This window comes from Mastacembelus armatus, chromosome 19 (assembly GCF_900324485.2).
Source record: "Mastacembelus armatus chromosome 19, fMasArm1.2, whole genome shotgun sequence".
NCBI lineage: Eukaryota > Metazoa > Chordata > Actinopteri > Synbranchiformes > Mastacembelidae > Mastacembelus > Mastacembelus armatus.
In genome coordinates this window covers 19584612-19609893 of record NC_046651.1, presented here as the reverse complement: position 1 = coordinate 19609893, position 25282 = coordinate 19584612, and the positions used below count along the sequence as shown (strand labels likewise).

Below are 25282 nucleotides of genomic sequence, written 5' to 3'. Positions count from 1 at the left end.
TTAAAGTGAAGCGTGAACATTATTTCAGTGAGTGTGATTTGCTGTGTGTCCGATTTGTGACTAACATTTCATCTTCAGGCTGTGAAAAACCTCCTGCAGCTTTTAAACATCCAGGTGCAGGTAAGTAGGAAGTCAGGTTACATTTCTAAATAAAAGCACGTTGTTACAAAAACAGTACCAGTCCAGTCCAAAAGCCAAAAGCAGCAGGTTATTTAATCCAGACACACATCGACTGTACCTTCAACCCAAACAGGTGAGAGGTGTTTTAAACACAGTTTGCTGCTGGTGGATCATCACAGATGCTTTTGTTAACGTTGCTCAGCTGCAGTTGCAGCTTCTCTTCACACAGTCAGTGGTTTTCCACCCAAATGCAGTGCACAGGTTGACCATATGTCAACACTTCATCAGGTTTGATCAAAAACAAATCAGCAGAGCAAAAAGCAAATTAACACCTTTCCATCCCCTGCAGTCACATGAATATTAGCAGCTGAGATAAAGTTGTTTTCCAGAACAATCAGGTTCCACAACTAAGAAAAACAGTTTCCAGCATATTATGTGCAGGTGGAAAACGTGAATGGATGGTTTCTCTAGCTGTGCTCCTGCAGCAGCTTCACGATAAAGGGAAACATCTGTTCAGGAGCGTCCAGACCCCAGATAAAATCCAGATGTTCCCAGTGGTCAATGTGCCGATGGAAGACCAGGTTGGACACCTGCACACACACGGAGAGGAGTCAATTCTCACTGTTAGCAAAGACATTTCTTCCCAGAATGACTTGGTTTTAATCACAGTGATCGTCAGCGTCAAACGTCAAAACATCCATGTGATGAATCAAACCTGGACTTTAGCTGAAGGATCGACAGGCGACGACAGCGATCAGCCATAATTATTCAGTTTACACTTTTCTGTCAGGTCACGTTTTTTATTTCTCAGACACATCTCCACCGCGACTCCAGTCACTTCGTTCATTATCAGCAAATTATTAATGAAAAAAGGATTTAATGCTGTTACAGGCGACAGTCTAAAGATTCATTACAAGGCCTTTGCTTCATGACTACCAGTGAATGTGACCCTGTTGTCTCACAGGACTGACCTGAGTGAGGAGGATGGCCACGTCTTTGGGGTCCGCTAGTGTATCCTGTCCCCCTGAAAACAGAGCGGTGGGAACCTTCATGTCCTGGATTTTGTACTCAGGGGGAGTGGTCTGCAGACGGACACATGGATGACACAAAGAAAAGTGATTGTTAGACCGAGTTCTGGTCTGAGGACTGGGTGGTCCTGTCACCCAGTGAGGACTGGGTTGTACAGAATGCTGAAATTTCTTGTTTCGTGTGATTAATTACTACATCTGGACCAGATGTCACTCTGTCCATTGTGCATTATCAGACCAGGACATCCTGTCCTCTCCAACATTTCACAATAAAAGCTACAGTACATACAATAAGGCCCTTACTTTGGAGACTGAGCCTCTTTGGGCCACGCCTCCTGAACTCTTTGACTTGGCTGCCAGTTTTCAGTTCAACAAAATGTTAAATTGAAAACAGGAGGCCCCCCACCCCCCCACAGTCTGATATTAAGCTGCAGTTTAAGTGAAGAGGTCAGGACGCCTCCAGGCTGGATGTAAGTCCTGGATCAGGACTGAAAGAGAACAGGATCCTGCAAGTCTGGACTGCAGCCTGCAAAGTTTCGAAAGGTCTTTTTTTATTCCTAAACCAGCATGTCCCATGAATGTGGAGGCCTGCTGGAACCACTGGGCTCTCAGGGCGCGCCACTACTGGGGTGATTAACATTCTGTGTGGTGGCTTTTAGGCAGAATCAGGTGGTCCGAGGTGAAGAGACTTTTTTGAAACTCCTCTGTAAAAACTGAACATAGACCGTGCTGGGTCCTGGTCCAGTCTCACCTGGTTGTAGTGCTTCATGTTTCCTGCAGCTCCAAAGTCGAACGCCATCAGTTTCCCTTTGTGAACAGCCTGAAACAGCAGCACCAGGTCAGATCAGATCAAAATGTATCTGCACATTTCTGCTGTCCAAATTATTCTTATAACCATGATCCACCAGGCAGCTGATACACTAAGAACAGAACATAATTAATAAGAGTCTGTTTTACAAACATGGTGCGGATTCTTCGTCCTCAGAATTAAACCTCTGGAATTAAAAACTAAAACACAAGGTGTTCCTATAAACTGACTGCTGTGTGGATACTACCTGGGCCCAGTGGACCATGTTCTGGACTGAGGTCCCGGCCGGGCAGTGAGTTGTGTAGACTGGAGTCCGAGTCTGCAAACAAACCGATATGCACAGAAAATACTGGGTATAATACAAACAGTAGAAGAAGAAAAGCGTCATGGTGCGTTCAGGTTCGCCTGCTGTCAGACCATGTTGAGGTTGTTCTCGTCGAAGCCGCACAGGAGGAAGAAGATGTTTCCACACAACTTGCTGAGATGCTGCTTCGCACACACGTGTTCTGCTAACCACTCGATGATGAAACTCTGAGGCAGGAAGTCCCGCTTTCCAAACAGGTCCTGCAGGGGGCGCCACCAAGCACGTCGTCAATACATCGAAACTAAATCACCAACACTCAAAGTCAATCAAGGCAGGTGATCGATCACGCACTAGTGACTCATTAACGGGTGATCGTTCACGCAGGTGATCGATCACGCACTGGTGACTCATTAACAGGTGATCGATCACCCACCAGTGACTAATTATCAGGTAATTGACCCGTTAGCTGGACTTCAGCTTTACCCAGATTAAGGTGTCTGGCAGGACCGACAGTTGGGCCATGGGACTGCTGGCGAAGGCGACTGTTGCTACAGGAGCCAAACCAAAGAACAAGCGGATCTTGCTGGCCAGCTTTGGCAGTGTGGAGAATGCTATGAATGCTGGGAAAGAGACTCAGTATGAGAGAGTGTGATTTACTTTGAAAAGGTGGTGACAGGAACTGTGTGCTACCTATGGTGGTTCCCTGAGAGTGTCCAATGTAGAAGATCTGTTCCTGCCCCGTCACCTTCAGAATGTGGTCTACAACAGCTGGAAGATCCTTCAGAGCCAGCTCATCATAACTGCAAACACAGGTGCACAGTCATGTAGAAACGTGAAGTCACACAGGTGATGTGATGTCACACAGGTGTTTGTACCTGAACCTCCAGAATTCATCCTGGTCCGGTCTGAGCGTCCTGTGTTTCCTGCACCAGGTATTTCCTCGGCTGTTTCCGAGCCATACATCGTAGCCGGCGTCGGCCAGCACGTATCCCAGACTGGAGTTCGGTGGGTTGGTGATCCAGTTGCTGCCAGCGGCAAGGAGACCATGTTGGAGGAAGACCACCGGCCTCGGACCTGCAGGACCCACACAGACCTTAGAACAGACTGGAGAGTCCTCTTGGACCCTTTAACAGAAACTTATGTTAATTCCTATTTATGATGTTGTTGTTGCTCTGCAGGTTTATAAAATATAAATAAATATAATAAATCTCTGACATAAAAAGCACGAAACTGTCCTCAAACTGGTTCTCTGGAATTAACAACTTTCTAATAACAGTAACACTGACCTGTTTTTTCAACATGTAATTTACCTGAAACACACCTCATGAATTATCGGCTTCAATTTTTATCAGTGTTTTTATTTATAAGAAAAAACAACGTTAAATCGGCACAAAACTTTTTTTTTTTTTTTTTTTTTTATATCTCTAGTAAAATCCACACAGGTAAAACAACAGGTAACACATCTGTCACTCAGCTGATGATACATGGAGACAAGGACGGAGTCCGACCTGCAGCTGGGATCCTGTTCACGCTGAGGATGTACCCGTCCTCCGTCACCACCTCGTGCTCCTCTGCAGGGTAACCCCAGTGCCTGATGATCTCCGTCTGAACACACACACACACACACACACACACACACACACACACACACACACACACACACACACACACACACACACACACACACACACGCGGCTGACTGAGCACATTAAAACTCATGGTCGGACAGTTCCCACTCAGACCAAGTCAAGTCTCCTCTCTCAGTTTTTTCTGGCCCCACGAAGCTGCAAAGTGTTTATTTGTTTATTGCTGTTGTTTCCTCTCCTCTGTCCATTCAACCCAACCGGTGGAGGCAGATGTCATGAGTTCGAACTGAGAAGTGGAACTGGTGATTCTGATCTCAGGCTGAATGAGCTGAGTTGAGCATGAGTTGTTCTTCCACTTTTTAAATAAAAACAGGAAGAACAACTTCTGCTTTAGCGCCAGTTTCTCTCTCTGACCTTTGACCTCTGACCTGAATCTCTCCTGGACAGAGAATTGGATCAAAGTCCAGCAGACGCAAAATCTAAACTTTTGAAATATTAGATTTTTCTGCAAAGTTTAAAGAGTTTGATAAACAGAATAAACACTTTCAGAATAAAAGTCAGTATTCACATAAAAACTTTATAGTTCAAGACTGAAGTTTTTTTAAAAAAGGATAAAGATGCAGCTCAGTGTGTCATGTGACCTAACGGTCATCTGATGGTTATGTGCTGGTTAGGGTTATTATCTGTACTCACAATGTTCATGTGCACTTCAGGGTCCAGCGCTTCCTGTGGTTTATCAGAGCGTCGGTGGACATCAGTCGGTCCAGTGTGGACGAGGCCGGACAGCAGGAACACACACACCAGAACACACAACATCGTCAGTCTGAAGACACACACACACACACACACGCACACGCACACACGCACAGAGTTAAAATGATGCATTCATGGTTCATTAACTAAATGTCAGCAGGATGTGACAGCAGTAAAATCTAAAATATTTCTGTAAAGTTCATGAATCATGTGGGTCTGTTTTAAGCCTGTTCCAGGCCTGCTTTAATCCTTTTCTAGGCCAAACTGACATCTAGTTTTCTGCCTGTTCTAAGCCTGTTCCAGACCTGCTTTAATCCTTTTCTAGGCCAAACTGTTTTAAGCCTGTTCCAGACCTGCTTTAATCCTTTTCTAGGCCAAACTGACATCTAGTTTTCTGCCTGTTCTAAGCCTGTTCCACGCCTGCTTTAATCATTTTCTAGGCCAAACTGACATCTAGTTTTCTGCCTGTTCTAAGCCTGTTCCAGACCTGCTTTAATCCTTTTCTAGGCCAAACTGACATCTAGTTTTCTGCCTGTTCTAAGCCTGTTCCAGACCTGCTTTAATCCTTTTCTAGGCCAAACTGACATCTAGTTTTCTGCCTGTTCTAAGCCTGTTCCAGACCTGCTTTAATCATTTTCTAGGCCAAACTGACATCTAGTTTTCTGCCTGTTCTAAGCCTGTTCCAGACCTGCTTTAATCCTTTTCTAGGCCAAACTGTTTTAAGCCTGTTCCAGACCTGCTTTAATCATTTTCTAGGCCAAACTGACATCTAGTTTTCTGCCTGTTCTAAGCCTGTTCCAGGCCTGCTTTAATCATTTTCTAGGCCAAACTGACATCTAGTTTTCTGCCTGTTCTAAGCCTGTTCCAGACCTGCTTTAATCATTTTCTAGGCCAAACTGACATCTAGTTTTCTGCCTGTTCTAAGCCTGTTCCAGACCTGCTTTAATCCTTTTCTAGGCCAAACTGACATCTAGTTTTCTGCCTGTTCTAAGCCTGTTCCAGACCTGCTTTAATCCTTTTCTAGGCCAAACTGACATCTAGTTTTCTGCCTGTTCTAAGCCTGTTCCAGACCTGCTTTAATCCTTTTCTAGGCCAAACTGACATCTAGTTTTCTGCCTGTTCTAAGCCTGTTCCACGCCTGCTTTAATCATTTTCTAGGCCAAACTGACATCTAGTTTTCTGCCTGTTCTAAGCCTGTTCCAGACCTGCTTTAATCATTTTCTAGGCCAAACTGACATCTAGTTTTCTGCCTGTTCTAAGCCTGTTCCAGACCTGCTTTAATCCTTTTCTAGGCCAAACTGACATCTAGTTTTCTGCCTGTTCTAAGCCTGTTCCAGACCTGCTTTAATCCTTTTCTAGGCCAAACTGACATCTAGTTTTCTGCCTGTTCTAAGCCTGTTCCAGACCTGCTTTAATCCTTTTCTAGGCCAAACTGACATCTAGTTTTCTGCCTGTTCTAAGCCTGTTCCAGACCTGCTTTAATCCTTTTCTAGGTCAAACTGACATCTAGTTTTCTGCCTGTGTCAGACTGACTTCACATTCTGTTTGCAGCCTGTTTAAAACCTGGCGTTACCAGGCTGGTTTCTGCCTGTTTGCAGCTTTCTTTCAGGCTGTTTTCAACTTATCTTGCTGCCTGTTTTTAACCCTTCGCCTGCCGCACTTTGTGTTAAACAGTTTCTCTGACAACTGTTGAACGTTGGCAGCGACGTCATCACGTCAGCCGCCAACGGTTTAAAATTCGAGCGGTAATGAATCGTTGTTGAAGCGCCGGTAAAACGTTAATAACCGGACGGTAACGCGATGGAAGCCTCACCTGCCCGCTGCTCTTCGCTCCTCGGACTCTCGATCACCTGAGTCTTTTTTTTTTTTTTATGGGCGGACAGAAGAGACCGGCTGTGACGTCAGAGGCTCAGTGACTCTGTTAACTCTTTGTTGTCCGTTTATCAATCAATAAGATTCGTTTTGATCGATTTGCTCCTGATCGAGTCAACAGAAGGAAAGAAAGAGCAAACCGACACCACAAACGACCAGGGAGAAAAAAAAACCAAAACAAACAACTGAATCTTAATCTGTGTTTATATATAATTTCGTTTCCAAATCAGTTTCTCATATTAAAAACCAAACGGGCTTAAATGTTTTTGTTGCTTCGTACAAACATAAAGCTTCTATATGCACAGCATACATGTCCTGATGATGCTCATTGTTTGGTTATGCTGTGAAATATAACACCAACAAAATTGTTGATTTTACATATATGTGTTATATGTATATTTGATTTTACGCAAGAAAAATATAGTTAAAATATCAAAAGTACTCACTGTACAGAGGAATAGTCGTTTAGGGCTCTGGGTATATTCTATATTCTATTAGTGTCAACATGTTGTAGGTAGGCAAAGTCATTTATACAATTGTTTTATAGTTAACCCAATTATAACAATACATTTTAAGCTACAAGCCCATTTTACATTTTGTTTGTAAAATATGAAGCAGGTAGTTAATCGTGTGTCATATCGTGGTGCAGTAGAAAATGCAGTATTTGTCTGTGACAAGTACAGTGTCTGATGTACACAGATAAACTACATCCTAACAGGGGGTGACGGTGTGTTTTTATTCGGGCCTGTTCACATTTTCTGATTTTAAATGTTTGTTCATTTTAAGATTTAAGATTTTTCCTCAGCGGCTTGGAAGCGATCAGACGTTTATTTTGAAAATTTCAGTCGGATGTCTTTTGCTTTTTCCGGGTGTTTGACACCGATAGTTTGTTTTACAACAGTTCCAGGGTCATGCCGGACCCGAGCCGCTAAACCCGGGTATCCGTCCCAAAATGTCCCGGGTGCTGATAGTCGGAGCCGGGCTCACCGGCAGCCTCTGCGCATGTCTGCTGAGGAGGGAAATGCGGAATAAAGTCCAAATATCGGTGTGGGACAAAGCCAGGGGCCCCGGTGAGTCAGACCTCCGTTCACAAATGTTATGATTCTGTGTTCGAGAGCCGACAGACACCAAGCGTCACACTGCTCCACCAGACCGGAGCTGTTTCACTATTAGAAGACTCTTCTGCTAAATTCGGCTTGAAATTACTCCACAAATCTAAATTCATTTTAATCAAATCTCTCTTTTTATACCGTCACGCTTCAGCCCTCAAGTCTGTCAGAAAGACGCTAGAAATTATTGGTGACAGTGACACAAAACTGGATTTAAGTTTCTTCTCATGGGAACATCAGAAATAAAATAAAACCATGCATTGTGAATCATGGTTTCAGTATCAGAAGCCCATTGCAGTACTTTGTGTACACTAAGCATGTTTCTTCAAATAAAACTGGGATTACAGTGTGAACAGCACTAAAACGGACTAAAAAACAGTTTTAATTCTACCAAATAAACCTGATTTACCTCAAACATCAATGAAAGTTTGAATAAAGTCCATCAGTTGAATACACATTAAGAAAATCTCCACTTTTATGTTTCTGACCTTAGAGTCAAATAAAGTATAATTAACTGGTAAAACCTAATGAGAGTAAAATGTTAGCACTTTATATACTGGAGTCTACTTTCAGCTCAGGACAACTTATCGGTCTACCTCGCATAACTGAACATAAAAGTAGTGACATTTATAATGGAGTCTGGTTGAGAAGTGATTAGTGAACCTTTACCAACGTGAGGTAATGTTGATTATAGTGTTCATTATTTTCCGTCTGTCAGGCGGCAGGATGTCCACCACACGGCCTCCTGACGCTTCCTCTCACTCAGCTGATCTTGGAGCTCAGTACATCACTGCCACACCGGCCTATGCTCAGGCCCACCACAGGTAACACACACCTGTCCACACTGCTGCAAAATAACACAACTATCTTTGAAGAAGAGCCCTGCTACAACTACAACACTTGCTCACTATGAACCAGCTCCCAGAGTGTTTATGTAGACTTGCTGCTGAATGAGACAGCTCACCTGTCTGAAACGCACGGAACTGAAAGAGGTAAAAGTCAAGAAGTAACTTTAAGAACAGGTCCAGAAACATTTAGTGTTTCACCACAGAGGAAAACGGTGCCAGGGAGTTTCAGTTTTATCTGAAGGCTTTTCTTGTCTTTGTGTGTGATTACAGTTTGTACTCAGAACTGCTGTCTGCCGGAGTCCTGCAGCCTCTCGACGCTCTGCTCGAAGGCCTGAAGCAGAAAGAGGACAGCAAGAACTACGTGACGCCGCTGGGCATGAACAGTGTGGTCAAACACTTCCTGTCTGAGTCAGGTAAACACTCACCTTGTCTGGCTGTGTGGCTGCTCTCTTGCTCTCTTCAAAAACTCTCCAAGAGCTGCAAAGTTCACAGCTGACATTTAAAACAGTCTGACGAGGGAGCCTGAAATCAAAGTCCATTTCCAGGCTGTTTCCAGAGCTCCCAGTCACTTCTCTGGTCTTCAGGGATGAGCTGTGGGAGTAAAGGCAGCAAAGAGCTAGAACACACTTTCTTTCTGTTGTTTCTCTGCCAGGAGCCGATTTGTTCTTCGAGCGTCACGTGATCGGCCTATACTGCCGCGGTGCATCATGGGAGGTTGAGAGGATGGCGGGAGGCAGCGAGACGTTTGATGCTGTTGTCCTGACGATGCCGGTCCCTCAGATCCTGGAGCTGCAGGGAGACCTGAGACGCTGTGAGACTGAAAACAAACCTGAGCAGTCAGTCTGGTCGTCACACAGCTTCAGAAAGTCCTCAGACCCTTTCACATTACTGCGGCTGATCAATATTCCATTACAGCCTATTCAATCAATAATCAATACTCAGTTACCCGTTATGACAAAGTGAAAACATGGGTTTAAAAGTTTTTTTTTTGTTTATATCAAAATCTAAGATCTTTGATCCAGAGGAAGTACTCAGGGTCTTAATTCAGTACTTTGTAGTGTTTTGTACCATTAGCTGTTGGTACAGCAGAGTCAAGTACACTAACAGTAACAGTAAGCAGTATTCTGTAGTATTCAGTGTGTACACTTATTGTGGAGCAGTAGTCACATAGTTTCACCACAGGGGGGCAGCAGGATCTAACAGCTGCGCTAAATACATGTATTGATTAATTAGAATCAAATATTTTTATTGGGCATATTTTAAAGTAATTGAATTAATTGACTCATCTAGAGGTGCTCTGGTGTCTCAGAGAGTAGGGGCCAAAGAACCTGCCCAGAACAGCCTGCTGGAGGTTACAGAACAAGACTAAACATTGGTTTGGGCTTTTACTTTGACAGGGTGATGACTGCTTCCTCCTCCTGCAGAGTTTAAACCTCTTACACACACACATACTCACACATCATGTGTGTCCTGGTCTGTGATTGGTCAGCGATTAACACACACTTCTGAAAACCTGCAGAATTTTCTGGATTTTTAGTGTGTGTGTGTACATCTTTCTATGTTTGTGTAGACAACTTTTTGTACATTACTATCACTGTGAGGACGTTTCTGTCACTGTCTGGTCCCCACACCTTCAAAGGCCCAGTTGAGGGTTCAGATCTGGTTTTAGGTTCAGGGCAGGGAAAAGCGTTATGTCAGTGAGGGTCCTGACAAACACAGAAACACCAATATATGTGTGTGTGCGTGTGTGTGTGTGTGAGAGATGGTTTCTCCACGTGTGTGTCTAGATGATGATGATGTCATCTTCAGCTTCTCTGATTGGCTGACAGTGGACAGCACCCACTTCCTCCATGCTGACACCCACCAGGTTATTATTAGACTGTGTGTGTGTGTGTGTGTGCGTGTGTGTGTGCGTGCGCAGGATGAAGCTGCAGTTTCTGAACCAGGATCTGATCAAGAACAAGCTTTAGAGAAACACCATGTGAAAACAGTGAAGAAGAAAAAAACAGTTTAAAATCCTGAAATTTAAAGTTTGATCTGCAGGAAACAGATTTAACGTGAACTGAGCTTCTTCAGTCACTGCCAAGAAATCACTTCTCTGCTGACAGCATGAACCAGCTGCAGTAACCTGGTGACCAGCTACGATAAAATGTTACGACAAAACGTTAACCAGGTTAACCAGCAACAAAATCACCTTAACCAGGTTAACTAGCAACAATATTCCATTAACCAGGTTAACTAGCAACAATATTCCATTAACCAGGTCCAGCAACGGAATCATCTTAACCAGGTTACCTAGCAACAACATTCCATTAACCAGGTTAACTACCAACAATATTCTATTAACCAGGTCCAGCAACAAAATCACCTTAACCAAGTTACCTAGCAACAATATCACAATATCCAGGTTAACTAGCAATAATATCACCTTAACCAGGTTACCTAGCAACAACATTCCATTAACCAGGTTAACTACTAACAATATTCCATTAACCAGGTCCAGCAACAAAATCACCTTAACCAAGTTACCTAGCAACAATATCACAATATCCAGGTTAACTAGCAATAATATCACCTTAACCGGGTTAACTAGCAACAATATCACCTTAACCAGGTTAATCAGCTACAGCAGGACATTAACTAGCTGTCTGTGTGTGTCAGTGCTGTCAGTCCAACAGAAGCAGCAGTTAGACCAGGTGGTGTACTCGTCTCGTTTCGCCGTTGCCCTCTTCTTCTCTCCGGACGTGGCCCTAAGTTTTCCCTGGGCGGCTCGATACGTCAGCGACAACCCCTGCATCCGCTACATCGCAGTGGACGCCCGCAAACGCAACATCGGTCAGTGTGCTTTCACCTGGTTATGAATGTTTTTACCAAACACTGAAGAAACCAGCCGTTCTTCACTTTTGTTTCCTGAGCTTGGAAATGATAGAATAAATTTTTCTTCTTACATTTAGTTTCAGATTTCAGTTGATTGTTTCATTTACCAGTTTGTGTCTAACACACTAAATGTCTGTGATTGTGTCGATTCAGACATTCCCGGTTGTGGTCCATCCCTCGTCGTGCACACCAGTGTCCCGTTCGGCCTCCAGCATCTGGAGCAAGACAAGGAGGACATCCAGCCCATCGTCTTACATGAGCTCCACAGGCTCATCCCTGGTCTGCCGCAGCCAAACAGCATCAAGTGTCACAAGTGGCGGTACTCCCAGGTGAGTTGCTGCAGTTCCCATAGCTCCTGAACGCCTCTCAGTGAGGGTGTGCTTGATTTATGACCCCTCTTGTTTCATTTGCAGGTGCTGACCTCAGTCCCAGACTGCCCTGGTCACATGACTGTCCTTGACCGTCCGCTGCTCGTCTGCGGCGGCGACGCATTCAGCCACTCCAACTTCGACGGCTGCGTGGAGTCTGCACTGAGCATGCTCCGTGTACTGAAGGCCTGTCTGTGATGCTGCCACCTGTATGGGATGCTCTGACCCTTTACAGAGATCAGTGATCAATATCATATAATCAGTGACTTATTAGTTAACTAAATGGTTAATACAACAGTTCCATGTTCACAATTCAATTAGTACAACAACTAATTGTATTTCAAGGTTTTGTCTTTAAATAAACAAATGTCTGGATTATTTAATAGATTGTTTGAATGTGTTTGGTTTAACAAGTTGAACCCGGTTTAACTGAGGGTTAACTTCATGGAGCGTATGACTGTATGAGAACTACTCTTTTGGACCTAACCCGGTCACTGGTTAAATTTGGAAAGTGTTACACTGCCATAAAAATGATCATATCTGTCAAAGTGAAGGTGAATTCAGCTCATCAGACAAAATGAAGCTGCACGGCTGAAGATGGGACTTGAAGTAAATCAGACTTGAGACTGAGCCCGATGCAGACCTTTGAAGAGTAAAAGTGGAGCCTGATGCAGCCGGAGCGAAGACGCTGCCTGTTGGTGGTTTCTCTGCTGCTTCACACTTTCTTTGATCTTTTTATAGCAGCAGATAAGACAGAATTAGTTATGGTTTGGTGCCCACAAGGCTCGCTGAGTGTGTGACCTCCTTTTTCCTCCCCGTTCTCCAGTCGTTTGGACGTGCTCAGTAGTGCGACTGCAATGCATTGTGGGGGAAGCGATTTTCTTTTCTTCCAAGTCACTGACAGACCAGCGACACGTGTTTCTACAGCAGGACAATTAGTTCACATGCAGATTGATTTGAATGGCTTGTCGTTTTGTTGAGATTCTTCTGTCTCTGCGGGACGAGTTTTAGTTTCAGGGCTCTGTCTATCAGCAGGTCCTGCACGCTGGTCCAGGCTGAAACACATGACAAAGTTGGATGGACTTTGGTGAAATGTGCTTCAAATATTCATGTTTCTCAGGTGGAACATGATCCTGTGACTTTACAGCATCACATGTTGATGTGTCCAACACTGGTTTCCATGAAACACCCGCAGAACTAAATGTTCCCATCAGCCTCAGCTGAACTCTGTTGAGGATACTTAGCTAATGTTAGCATGCTAATACTGTGTCCCTCTGCAGCTGTTTCAAACTTTTTTTGGTAGTTTGCATTTTCCTGTAGCAGCTCTGTCATTGTTCTGTCTAAGGAAATCAAAATGAATAAGGATGATTTTTTCAAGGACTTGGAAAAGTGTGTGTGTTTGACCAAAACACGTTGGATTACATGTGAACACGTAGCAACAACAGATATGACAATAATTTCACAACCTTTGAGGACAACAATGAATGTTTATAAATAGTTTATTCACTTTTACAGTGTTTTATTTCATTATAAAAGAAGAGGGAAAAGAATAAAAGAAGTGGGGCGGGCAGTTGAACATGTAATGCTTTTGTGGTGATGCAGGCCGGAGTTACTGTGACTTTTCTGTTTGTTGACTGAGTGAAAACCAAACCAAATCAAAAACACAGCGATATCATGGACCACCCAGCTGAAACCCGATGACACAGCACTGCCCCGAGTCCAAAACCAGCCTGGTTTAGTTTGACTGACTAATAAACATCAGTACTGAGCCCACTGGGTCACTTTGGGGTAAAGTATCAAGAGAAACCAGCAGCAGTGACAGTGACTCATTTCAACCAGAAAACCAGCCAGAAATGAGTAAAATGTTCAAAATGTTAATTTTTGTTTACTTCTGTCAAAAATCAAAGACCTGTTATTTCAAAAAAGGATTTCCAAGTTGACATTTAGACAAAATTTTGAGGACTTCTACTTGTAGTGAAGTATTTTTACAGTGCAGTACTGCTACTTATACTGAAGTAAAGGATCTCAGTACTTGCACCAGTGACTACCTGACAACCAGGACATCGTTGTGAGTGGGAGCAGTGCTGAGCGGTGCATTAATGTGACCGCACCTCAAAGCAACACGTACACAGAACAATCATGGACCACGTTTACCTGCTCGAGTCTGAACGAACAAACACCAAATTCAAACTTAAAAACATAAAACCTCAGAGTCTGAGATTCTTTTTGGCAGGTTTGGCAATGAGATGTAAACAAAACAGCTGAAGCATTTTCTGACTGGCTGCAGAGACAAAGCAAAGAATCTTTGTCTCTGGACCAACTGCAGGAGATGGAGTATATTTCTGTGTGGGTCAGTTATTCAGTGGCATTTGTGGGGCATTAAACACCAAAACCAAGTTCAAGGCTGGTTCTGTCAGTGTACAAACAGCTATTTCCTGCATGGGTGCCACACGCACACACGCACACACACACACACACACACACGCACAAAAGGGTTTCGAGCACCTGAAACAGTCAAAACGAGACAGCACCTGCCGGCCTCACACCTAAAACCCGTTCAGCACACATCAGTATGTGCAGTGTACCACCAGCGCTCAGCAGGAGGTAATAACTCTATTTACTTCTGGACGCTGACCGGGTCGGTCTTCCCCATGTCACTTATTAAAGCCTACCATCCAGGTTTAAAGTGCTTCCACAGCTGCACCCTGATAGTTACCAAGGTTTTATACAGTACGGTGTCCGACCTGATTTCACTGAACGGGAACAGAAATGAAGCATCAGGTCTAATAAGACCAAAAACACTAAACATGACCAACTCAGTTTTAGAAAAACATTTGGGGTTTGGGTGTATCTGCAGTGGAACGTGTTCAGTTCTTGGCTGGAACACGGCTGTTCTGACACATTTGTGTAACTTTTAGCAAGAAAAACATGTTTAGCTCTTATTTCAAACCAGCCTCTTGAGAGGAAGTTGGGTCTAATACTGCACAATATGTTCTTAGACGTGGAGGCAAAGTATCGATAAGTCAAGTCAAACATCCAGAAGCAGAATGGGCAGCTACGGTGAAGTGATTGCACCTGTGTCCTGAAAGAGACTAAAACATCTGAACTCTTGACACTTTGGAAGGTCAGATCCACTTTTCCCGGATCAGTTCAGCCTTTTGCTGTTTCTGGAGTCGGCACCAGTTAGTTGTGCTGTGAACTCACCAGGCTTTCAATCCCTCTACTGAACAGGTCTACATGCCAGTCATGTCTGAACGGGTTGACGCAGGAAGTGAGGCCAGGCCTGACAGGACTTAAGACAGCAAGTGTGCTGCTGCTGTAAAATGCTGGCGGTACACAAACATAAGCCGAGACTGTCAAACACCTGCTGCTGGTGGAGAGCACCACAGGCTCGGCTCAGCACCTAAAACCCACATGTTGACTGTAAGTACGAGGCGACAGACAAACTGGAGGGGACCTTATTGATCCTCAGTGCCACGCCTCAACCTGATCACACAGGAAACAGCTGTACACAGGCTTCTGCCTTTGCAGCTTTTCAGAATAAAATCAGGACTGTGGACTTTGTGTTCTGGACAGAGTCCTGTGTGATCAGGCTCTTGACAAGTTCTACAGAGTCAACAACAGGAGCTGGAAGTCCCAACTCCAAACCACACTGAAGGTGAAGGATGATTAGTTCAGGACCAGCGTGACACTGATGATTGGCTGTAGCACCAAATGTCGGGACGGAAATCAACCGGAAATACAACCAACACAGAACCTGGAGCCAAATGATCATTAGGGAGGCATTGATCGACTGCGGGCCGATAAAATGGTCCAGTTCTATTTAGTTCCTGCAGTAAAACAGTGGACGTCTTTACAAAGAGGGCACGTCCACAGGGTAATCAAAGTCCACAGAAGTTTTTAAATCCCCAACTTGTTGCACTGAAAGAGAAGCACCAACTTTCAGTTAAAGTCCAAAGAACAGGAACCAGCTGGTGATTGGTTTGATCAGTGACCAATGCTGGAAATTAATGTATAATCAGAAAAAATAAAAATATATAAATCACAGCCTCCCTAATGTTCATTCAGTTCTGTAAAGTCCAGATGGACTGGTGTGAAACCTGCTGTGATGCTAATATGGTCCTCAAACTCTCCTGGGGCTTAAAGGTACAGCTTAAAGGACGTAAATGTCTGTGAGAACCATCAGCGAATAAACACTTAATAGTCTATGGACAGAGTAATAATTATAGAGCATGTTGGTAACCAAAGACAAACCGAGGCTGAGCTATGTGCTCCCAAAACCCTGCATGGTCCTGAACCCCCCAAACTGGACAGAAATCAACATAAACATGAGTCACTTACACTTTCCTGGGCTACATGTGACCAGAGATACATACAAAGTCATCAAGCTTCAGTGGACTGTCCTTTATGAAGTGCTAACCCCACCCACTGAAGATCTCAGGCAAATGAAAATCAAGCGCTCTGGAGTCGTAGCTTGTTTCGGGGTGTGTTACTTACAGGTGTAAAGCTTAATAGCACATCTGGCTGAAGGAATGGTTATACTGTGTGTAGCTTGTTCCTCGTTTAGCTTAATGATTGACACAGGTCAGAGAATAAGAAAAAGGTTTTCTGTAACGGTAAAAGCTGAGAGCCGAGAGAACCCCTCTGTGCAAACGCAGAGACGGACAAAAGTCAGAGTAGCAGAAGTTTGTTCACAGTAGGTTTGTACTGTACGTGTTTCCAACAGTAGACGATTGAGAGAACTGCAGCAGATTACGAATAATCCAAGTTTCTCTTCTTCATTGTCACATTCAAACAGGTTGTCACTTCTCTTTGTGTGCTACGCCCAGCCAGGACTGGTCTAAACTGGGACCAGACCAGCGATAAGGCAGTTCCAGCAAGCCGACTCAGACTGGTGCAGATTGGTGAGTCTAGACAAGCTGAAACTAGTCCTGTCTCATGCTCAATGATCTCAGCAAGTTCAAACTGGTTCAAACTGACTGGGACAAGTTAAAAGTGAGTCAGACTTACTGGGCCATATTGGTCCAGACCAGTTTCCCCAAACCAGCTCAGATTTGCCCAAACTGACATAAATAGACTTGGACTAGTCTCAACCAGCTCAGGCTGACTTTGGTCAGCTCCATCTTATTAAACTGGCTCAGAGTGACTGGTCCAAACCCACTGAGTCCAGTTCAGCCCAGGAGAATTTTTGAAGATCAGGGTAACCAAAACCATTCTGCTGCCTTTAAACAATCCAAATGAAACTGAAGAAAACTTTGGGGTAGTGCAGAATTTTTTTAAACCAGCAGAAACAGACTGACCTTTAAACACCAACAGGCCAATATCCTCTACATACGCTGATACACTGATCAATGTCTGATGATCGACTACTGTTACCATCATCTGCTAAAATTTGTTTCATGTGGTCTAAATTTACTTTCAGAACCAGATCTGCAGGAAACGCTGCAGATGAAAATCGCCAAATATTCAGATGCAATGTGCTGAAACCGTACTGGCCTTCAAGAAGGACCAAATATAAATGAGCCACACTTCCACCGAAAAACCACGTGTGACGTTCGCACACAGAGAGAAGAGTCAACACTCCAACACAGCTTAACAAACTGAAGAGGGTACAAATGAGAAAGGATGAGGATTGGTCAGCTTTAAGTTTCCTAAAACTGGTTAGGAAGGAAGGAAAGGAAAGGAAAGAAGGACACATAGGGATTGTGGGGATTTATCCAACATTGGTGTAGTCAGCAAAGAAGTCTACTTGTCTTGTTTGTTTATATTCAAGTTTTACTTCTTTCATTTTTAAAATCTCCTCTCTGTCCATTCATTCGTCTGTTTGTCCATCCTTCGACCATTTTCCCAGCCTGGCCCCACCCACACTTTTGTCCCAGCCCTCCTCACCCTCAATGTCGTGATTGTCCAGGTGTGCAAGAAACAGAAGATTGGAGGGGGCGTGGCTTAAATTCTGATCTAAGCTCTGAATCAAGAGTCCGTAGGTCAGTTCTGGTCCATTAATTATATTCCCCAAGATAACCACGCACTTGTCTTAGCTTGGGGCTTTATCAGTGTCAATACATACATACATATATACTGTATATTATATATTTGTGTGAGTGTGACTGTGTGTGTGTCAGACTTTTGTGATCTGATTGTGGTGGTCCTCTTCAAAAGGTTCGTTCTCTGGGTCCGAGTCTGTCGTGTCGGAGTAGCGGTAGTGATCCGGTTCATTGTCACTTACGTCCGGCGTCACCGAGGCCAAGGTGCTGCTTGCATCACAGTTAGCGCCCTCCTCCACTGTCTTGGTAAAATACAGTTTCACCTAAATCAGACCAAAACAAAGATGATGTTAGAGATGCACGAATGTTGACCTCCAGGGCCGACCACCGGCTGAACAGGAGCCCTTCCCTGGTTGCTTCCCTGTCAGACAGTTTCCTGTCCATGTAGGACGACGGCGACAGTAAACGCTTGTCACCTGAATTTGATTTAGTTTGAATCTTATTTTAGTTTCAACCAAGAACGAAACACTTTACTCAGGTTTTTATCATTTACCATGTTACCATGGTTACAACCTAAACTCTGAGCTTCATGAGGGAGTGATTTATCTGAACTCGGTCTGGTCCAGAACCCCACAGCGAGTCCTGTCAGGTTCACTGACGTCCAGCTGTGTTTCAGTGCTAACATCAGCACACACTGAGGAGAAACTTAATTTTCTCACTTATTTCAGCAAAATAAAGAAATCTGCACCATTAGATGATTAAAAGAGCAAAAACTGAAACTCGGAGCATTGACGTATTTGTTATACTGAATTTCTTAGTGCTCAGATTCATAAGTGAGTCTTTAAATAATTAATACCCAGGCCAGGTTCCTGAAAACCTCAAACACAAAAATGTGATGAACAGAAAAGAGAACAAGGATTTGAATCATTATTACAACTATCGTTTCTGCCCACCATGTTTGTGTTAACACAGTCAACTTTCTTCATGAACCTGGTGAAACCACGTTCAATGGTGAAACTGAGTTTTACCTTGAAGTTCGGGGAAAAGTTCCTATTGGCCTTGTCTTTGTTGGCCTTGTCCAGGTCGTTCTTGGTCAGAGTGAGAACCAGGTAGTCCCTGTCGTTGGTTTCTCCTCCCATCAATGTCATCGTCATCACCCCCGGGTTCTGGTGCGTTCTGTCGGCCGCTTCCCGCAACGTCCCAGCGCTGCCGTTTTCCAGTTTGTCGAGGAGCTCCTCCGGACCCGGGATGAAGAAGGTGTTGATCCAGAAGTGGAACATCTTTTCCTGGAAGGACAGAGGGAGATATTTCTGTGATTTTTGTCATAAAACAAGTGATAAATGCCAAATATACCGAAAGCAGATGGACTTTCACATTGTTCGCCACCTCACCTTCTTCATCATCTTGTTTTGCTTGTGGAAGAACTCCACCTTGATGTCTCCACAGACAGGAAGTGGCTGCGGGAACTCGAACAGCATCAGTTTGTCCTCTCGTCGGGTGTGGGAGGGGTTAGAGGTGTGGATCTTTACCTTCAGCTGGTACACCACAAACTGAGGGTCTGCACCAATAACAACATGAGGTTTTTCATTAACAACAACACACACTTCATGGGTCTCTTCATTTTGCTGGTCCTGTGTAAGACAGTTTCACTCACTGCAGGTGCCTCCAGTGAACATGGGGATGGTTTCAAACACCATCTTGTGGAAGAGCAAAGCGACAGGTTTGTAATGCAGCTGGTTCCTCAACAGGAAGCTGTAGTAGATGACATAGCGCCGCTGACTGGGGATGGTCACACCCTGAACACACACACACAGAAAATCATCAAGTTAGGTTGAATTGTGTCCCATCTACACACTAAAACCAATGGGAGGCCTGTATTTTGCCAAAAACCAGCTCCAGTCGTCGCTGTGAGGAGAGAGAAGCTGGTGGAGCAGCAGAACCACAGACCAGTGGACTCTTTGTTCCTTCAGAGCCTGTAAACGGTGACGGCCGTTCTCAGCGTCCGGAGCTGGTTTTTGGAAGAAGACGGGCCTCCCATTGTTGGTGAGGTAGAACCATGTGAGCCAGGTCAGTGGTGTGGCTCCCTGCTGTGTTTTTAATAGTTTTTGGACAACAATGGAGGTCTACGGCACAGACCCATAAGCTGAACCTCTAACAACCTAAATTAACTAAGGAAACCAGAAGTTTAACGAACCAAAGTCCATTTTCATTAACTGGATTTCAACTTCCTTTAAACAGTGCTGTCAAAGCCACAGCATGAGAAAAATAATCATTGTTCAATTCTTCATAAATATCTTGACCACCCACTGTGGGTCATGTCATCCTTGTTGAGATGCTTGTCAAAAGTGAATCTGGCACCTAGTTTTCAGAGAATGGACCAAAGTAGCAGCATGGTAGGAGCATCATTCCAAGCAGCAGTTTTACTTCATATAAAGGGCAGCGGTGTTGTTACCTTCTTGTCGCGAGTGCGGACCTCTCCGTAGAAATCCAGCGCCTCCTGAGCTTCCTGAAACTTGGCTCGGTGCAGCAGGTAGGCACAGATCATGACGCCGGTGCGGCCTTTTCCTGCCTTGCAGTGGATGGCTGCGACATGCTGCTCATCCTCGCTCAACCACTTATCCAAGTCCTCACAGAATGGCTTGATCAGTTCCAGTTGGGGGGGGTTGTGGTCCTCGAACGGGAACTGAGCAACTGCAGGAGAGACAGGGCAGAGCTCAGAGACACATTACATACGACAGTCTGTTTTATTTCTTTATTACATGTCTCCTCGGCCTCTGAGGCTCTAATGAGTCCAGACCAACACCCACCTTAAGCTCCTCCCATCCCGTCCTGTTTCCTGAAGCTACGACATGAACTACAAAGTGTCCAGTCCAAAGCTAGAGTTAGCTGACTAAGGAGTAAATGTGTCAGTCCAGTAGACGCTCTGGTTCCTGCTAACGTGACCCAAAGCTCCACTTCCTCCCAAATTCACATCAGATTCATTCAATCCAAAGGTCCAGTTATGACCATGCTAGCTGGCTAATGCCTCAGATAAAACAATGTTCAGACAACAGCCAAGAGTTTCTTTTCTTTCTCAGCTGACAGAATAAATAAATGATGAGCCACAGCAGATGAACCTGTGTGTTTGATGAATGCTGAAATTAACATCAAGAAAAACATCAAGAGGCCTGGAACATCAGATGTAAGATTTTTGAAGCTTTCCACTGCCTTTTGTTCAGAGAACTGAATTCGGTGCTTTTTCACCACCTCAATCCGTCTGTTTAACTGTGGCCGATCAGTTTCACAGATTAACACACACAGGTCAGGGTTCTGATGAGTCCCACTTACCTCGACAGTTGAACTTTGATGTGTCGTAATTTCGCTCTGCACATCTGTGGACAGAGACAGATGTCAGCAAAACTTATCGGACTGCTCTCATAGCAGGACACGTGACTGCTGGTATCTTCATCAGATTCAGATAGTACCGTGCCACGTCCTCCACCATTCCTGGTTTAGCATGCTAGCACTGGCTGGCTATCAGTAATAAACACAGCTGAGGCTGATGGGAATGCCATCAGTTCTGCAGGTGTTTGGTTAGAAACCAAAGTGCTTGACACATGAAAAAGTCAAAGGATCGGTTCACCCTGAGGGTTTCGGTCCTGACCAAAGTGGAGGACGACAGAGACATTAACCTCAGTCGTCTGCTCTCAGCATCCCACCTTGTTCTATCACAGCCCTTTGTCAGACTAGGTCACATGTGGTATCACAGGAAACACCAGAACCTGCTGATCACAGAAATACCACGTGTGTCCATGTTTATGTGGTTAACATCTGTAGAGCTACGATGCTAATCTGCCTCAAACAAGTAAACGGACTGTGGAGGGTGGATTCATCACATGGTCTGACAGCTGGAGTACAAACCGCCTACACATGCAGAGATATGTCTCAAAGAGCGTTGTCAAATCCAATCAACAGGAAAGTTAAAGAGAAGCTGGAAAAACAGCCCAGTACTTACAGGTTGTAGATCTTATAGTGATTCTTGTGCTTTGAGTCCAAAAACCTGAGAGACACAGACAGGTTGAGTTTTTAAAGGGTTTTACTGCGAGTGACTACGTTCACTCCAATATACTTTGCATTTCATTAGTACTTTATACTTTTACTGCATATGCCAAACTCATGTTTTTTTTACCAATCTGGCAACTGTCGCAGGCAGCCCAAACACTACTACTGATATTTTCACTACACCTACTGTAAATACTTCCATACCTAAAGCAGCAAATTAAATGTAGGGCTTTTGTTCATATCAGAACATTTTTACTGTGTGGAATTGTTTCTGTTCATGATTTTTTCTTATTGAAAGTGAAACCTGATAAATGACTTTGAAAACAATCAACAGGAAGTGTAAAAAAAAAAAAGGTGCAAAAATAGAAAAACCAACAAAAACTGGTGCTGCCAGGGAAGGTCAAGGGTCATGCAACGTGCCATCTTACCGAACAACGTCATCAATGTTGTTCCTGTAAACTCCCTCCAGTCGCTCTGCAGGAAAACCCATCGCGATGATGTTTGGATAAATATCTGAATGCCGAGTTAAGGATCATTGAACAGCAGTGGAAAAGTGCCACAATTTCCTAAAAGCTTTTGGGATTCAAACCGGCGGCTCAATCCTTTAAGTTGGTTCTGGAGCTGCTTCTAGTTTGGATCCAGCACCACAGCCTGAGAGCAGCCGTCACTTTTTATAGTCGACTGGTCTCTGGTTTGGTTCTACTCGCAGCTCACAGCAGAGTCTGGAGCTGGTTTTTGGAAGAAGACGGGCCTCCCATTGTTGGTGAGGAAGAACCATGTGAGCCAGGTCAGCGGTGTGGCTCCCTGCTGGGTTTTCAATAGGTTTTGGACAACAATGGAGGTCTACGGCACAGACCCATAAGCTGAACCAGGTTCTGGATTCACATATTCATTGGTGCTGTCAGTCTCTGGATGGGATCTGGACTCAGTGACACACATATACACAGAATCAGACGCTGTGTCCTTAGAAAGACTTAAATTCATAAAGAGATTCACAACATTTCAGGTTCAAGAAGCAGATTCTAAACCAGATTCATTTTCAATAAAACACTGCTGAACCTCAGCCCTTCGCTCTCTCTCTCCTGTGCCTTTCATCCTCTCTCGCCCAGTGAAGCACCATGATGTCATCGACAGACACAGCAGAACAACGATTTCACACATTAACACATAAATAATGTCAAAAATCCCATGAATCCCAGCAGAAACAATCAGGTGAGAGAAAGAAAAAATGAATCAACCTCAGGTAAAAAATAAGTAAAACCTATATACTCCAGGTGTCAGTTTGTGTTCTCTCCCACAGTAAGTGAAGCGACGCGTGGAGGAAGACGTCACCTTTTGTATCCTTTGTTAACCACATGGATCAACAAATATTCTCTTTCTGCAGCATGAAGATGATTTTTAACAGGATTTCCAAAATGTTTTACTGATCCAAGGATCAGTAACAGTTTCCCTTTGTCCAAGCTGATGTCTCCTACGTACAGTCACTACATGTTAATGTTTTGCTTCTGTGTTATTTTCCATTGGATTGGATTATTTGTTTTAAAGAAGAATGAGCCAGATAATGTTAAAATCTGAAGTGCTCGACTAATTTAAGTCTGGAGCAGACTCAGTTCAGCTGCAGCAGACGTGTTTCTGTGAGCACTGATTTTATTTGTCCAGACCTGTCAGTGCAACCTCAGTGGCCCTTCTGCCCGTCACTGTGTAAATACTGACCCTGCATCTGGACCTCAGGTGCAGCGCTCACAAACTGAGGTTGCACCTGCACTTCCAATGTGCTAAATCTAATCTAATCTCCATAACATCAAAAACACTCCAGCATCAATTATCATTAATGCACATGTTGGACCAATGAACACGTTTGTGATGGGGCAACTTTATTTTTACTCCACTCAAACCTTTTTATTTGTGCCGATACAAACCGTGGCTAACAAATAATCCACTTCATCATCACGTTGCATGATAATCACATCTGAGAAGCTGCACCCAGTCACGTTTCTGCATTTTACCCTAAAAACGGAGATATTTGTGGGTAACGTTACACCGCTGTGGGAATCAACCATCAGTCCTGACCTCTGTGCTTTGGATCTAAAACCTGACGCCCCTCGTCCTGCTCTACTCACATCTCTACCTGCTGCTGTGATTTTCTCAGGTGTGCAGGTCTGCGAGCCGCTGCTGATGCAACGCCACTGACACCGCTGTTAGCCTAGCCTGTTAGCTTAGCCTGTTAGCCTAGCCAACCGTCGCTCAGAAACAAAAACAAACGACTCACGGTAAAACAGCGTGAAGCCTCATCGGGCAGCAGCCGACGCTCCCTCACTTACAGGCGGAGAAACGTCGGCGAACAGCCCCTTCACCACGAACTTCGTTCAAATATTTGCGAATTTAAGGGTAAGGTGCAAATCCGTAAATATGCGCGAGAACGTTTGAGAACTGCAACCATCGCCCCCTAAAGAGAACTTCACTACATTTAAAGCACTTTTGGCGAATTCCGACGCCATTAACCGTCCGTGGATCCGGTCCACGAGTCCTGAGCTATCAAAGATACGCGGGCTGGCCAACATGGGCAGCATCGTTAAATTGGCACATTTCTGAATGGAGTCCTGCATGACACAAGCTAGCGGACCGGGCTAACCAGACCCGGAGAAAGTACATGAAAAGGATACAGGTCAGGTCCAGGTCGAACCCGTCCTCCTGGTATCGCCTTTTGTTTCTGCTCACGATTTCCTTGATTAAGGCGGCCATTGTCGTCTCCGTGAGGAACGTGCAAGTAGGAGAAAGTCCGGAACGACCGCCCGCGATCCTCCGTCCCCGCTGCGGAGCCTCCGCGGCTTGGTGTCCGGGGAGAGAAGCTAACTGGGACCGCTAGCCCGGAGCTAGCTCTCCGCCAGCCCCCCGAGATCCAGACTTCTGGTGCAAAGATCTTCCTGATGAGGAGTAAGAACCAAAATGAGTCCTTGCGGGAAAAAACACCCCGTTAGCCGTCCACCCTGCGAGCTCCGGCGCGGCCACAGGCTAACCGGCCTACTAGTTAACAACCTGCCCGAGTCTCGGCGCTGTTTTCTGGGTCAGAACAAGGGGCGCCGGGGCCTCCTCCCTGCTCCCGCTGTGGGCCCGGGTTTCCAGGTCCCCTGCCTGAGACAAAACCATCCGCGGGGTGATGCTTAATGAAGGTCCAGCCCCGCAGACGTCGGACGGATCCGCTCGGACTGCTCCCGATATCGGTGCGCAGCAGAGACGCCGTGACTGGACGCAGATAAACGGAGAGAAAATCTCTCCCGCACCGCGGACCCACCGAGTCAGAGTCGAGTCAGTCAAGTCACGGCAGAGTCAGCGCGCACCCGGTCTGAGCCTTCAAAATAAGAGTATGACTCAAAGGCGGTATTTGTGTCGCTGTAGTTATATGGCACATTTAAAACAATGGCTGACCAACGTGCGTTCTGATACTAACTCTAACCCTACGTACCAATAAAATAGCAAAAAGAGACAAAGCTGACATTTAAAAGAGGACATACAATTTCAGAAAAAATATAATCAAATCAAAAATCAAAACGTCTTTAAAAATTACTGAAAGCTATATTAAACAC

The 25282-nt window shown here is 44.7% G+C and overlaps 3 protein-coding genes across 3 annotated transcripts; 1 reads left to right on the top strand and 2 right to left on the bottom strand.

The window, feature by feature from the left end:
* Positions 1 to 193: 193 nt before the first annotated feature.
* On the bottom strand, positions 194 to 6485 carry lipf (lipase, gastric). Its single transcript, XM_026315893.1, has 11 exons — positions 6413 to 6485; positions 4540 to 4669; positions 3769 to 3865; positions 3136 to 3334; positions 2951 to 3060; positions 2744 to 2880; positions 2374 to 2520; positions 2204 to 2275; positions 1900 to 1968; positions 1092 to 1202; positions 194 to 710 (listed from the first exon to the last, which is right to left on the bottom strand). Exons 2-11 carry the CDS (start codon positions 4660 to 4662, stop codon positions 588 to 590), a joined length of 1188 nt encoding a protein of 395 aa, XP_026171678.1. The 5' UTR covers positions 4663 to 4669; positions 6413 to 6485; the 3' UTR covers positions 194 to 587.
* An 847-nt stretch (positions 6486 to 7332) lies between these two features.
* rnls (renalase, FAD-dependent amine oxidase) lies at positions 7333 to 12056 on the top strand. Its single transcript, XM_026314923.2, has 7 exons — positions 7333 to 7541; positions 8299 to 8404; positions 8699 to 8841; positions 9081 to 9239; positions 11090 to 11263; positions 11459 to 11634; positions 11719 to 12056. Exons 1-7 carry the CDS (start codon positions 7424 to 7426, stop codon positions 11869 to 11871), a joined length of 1029 nt encoding a protein of 342 aa, XP_026170708.1. The 5' UTR covers positions 7333 to 7423; the 3' UTR covers positions 11872 to 12056.
* Positions 12057 to 13154: 1098 nt separating this feature from the next.
* On the bottom strand, positions 13155 to 25028 carry ptenb (phosphatase and tensin homolog B). The gene is made up of 9 exons (XM_026314922.2): positions 24362 to 25028; positions 22127 to 22211; positions 21652 to 21696; positions 20985 to 21028; positions 20110 to 20348; positions 19312 to 19453; positions 19049 to 19215; positions 18686 to 18943; positions 13155 to 17980 (listed from the first exon to the last, which is right to left on the bottom strand). Exons 1-9 carry the CDS (start codon positions 24438 to 24440, stop codon positions 17792 to 17794), a joined length of 1248 nt encoding a protein of 415 aa, XP_026170707.1. The 5' UTR covers positions 24441 to 25028; the 3' UTR covers positions 13155 to 17791.
* Between the last annotated feature and the right edge of the window lie 254 nt (positions 25029 to 25282).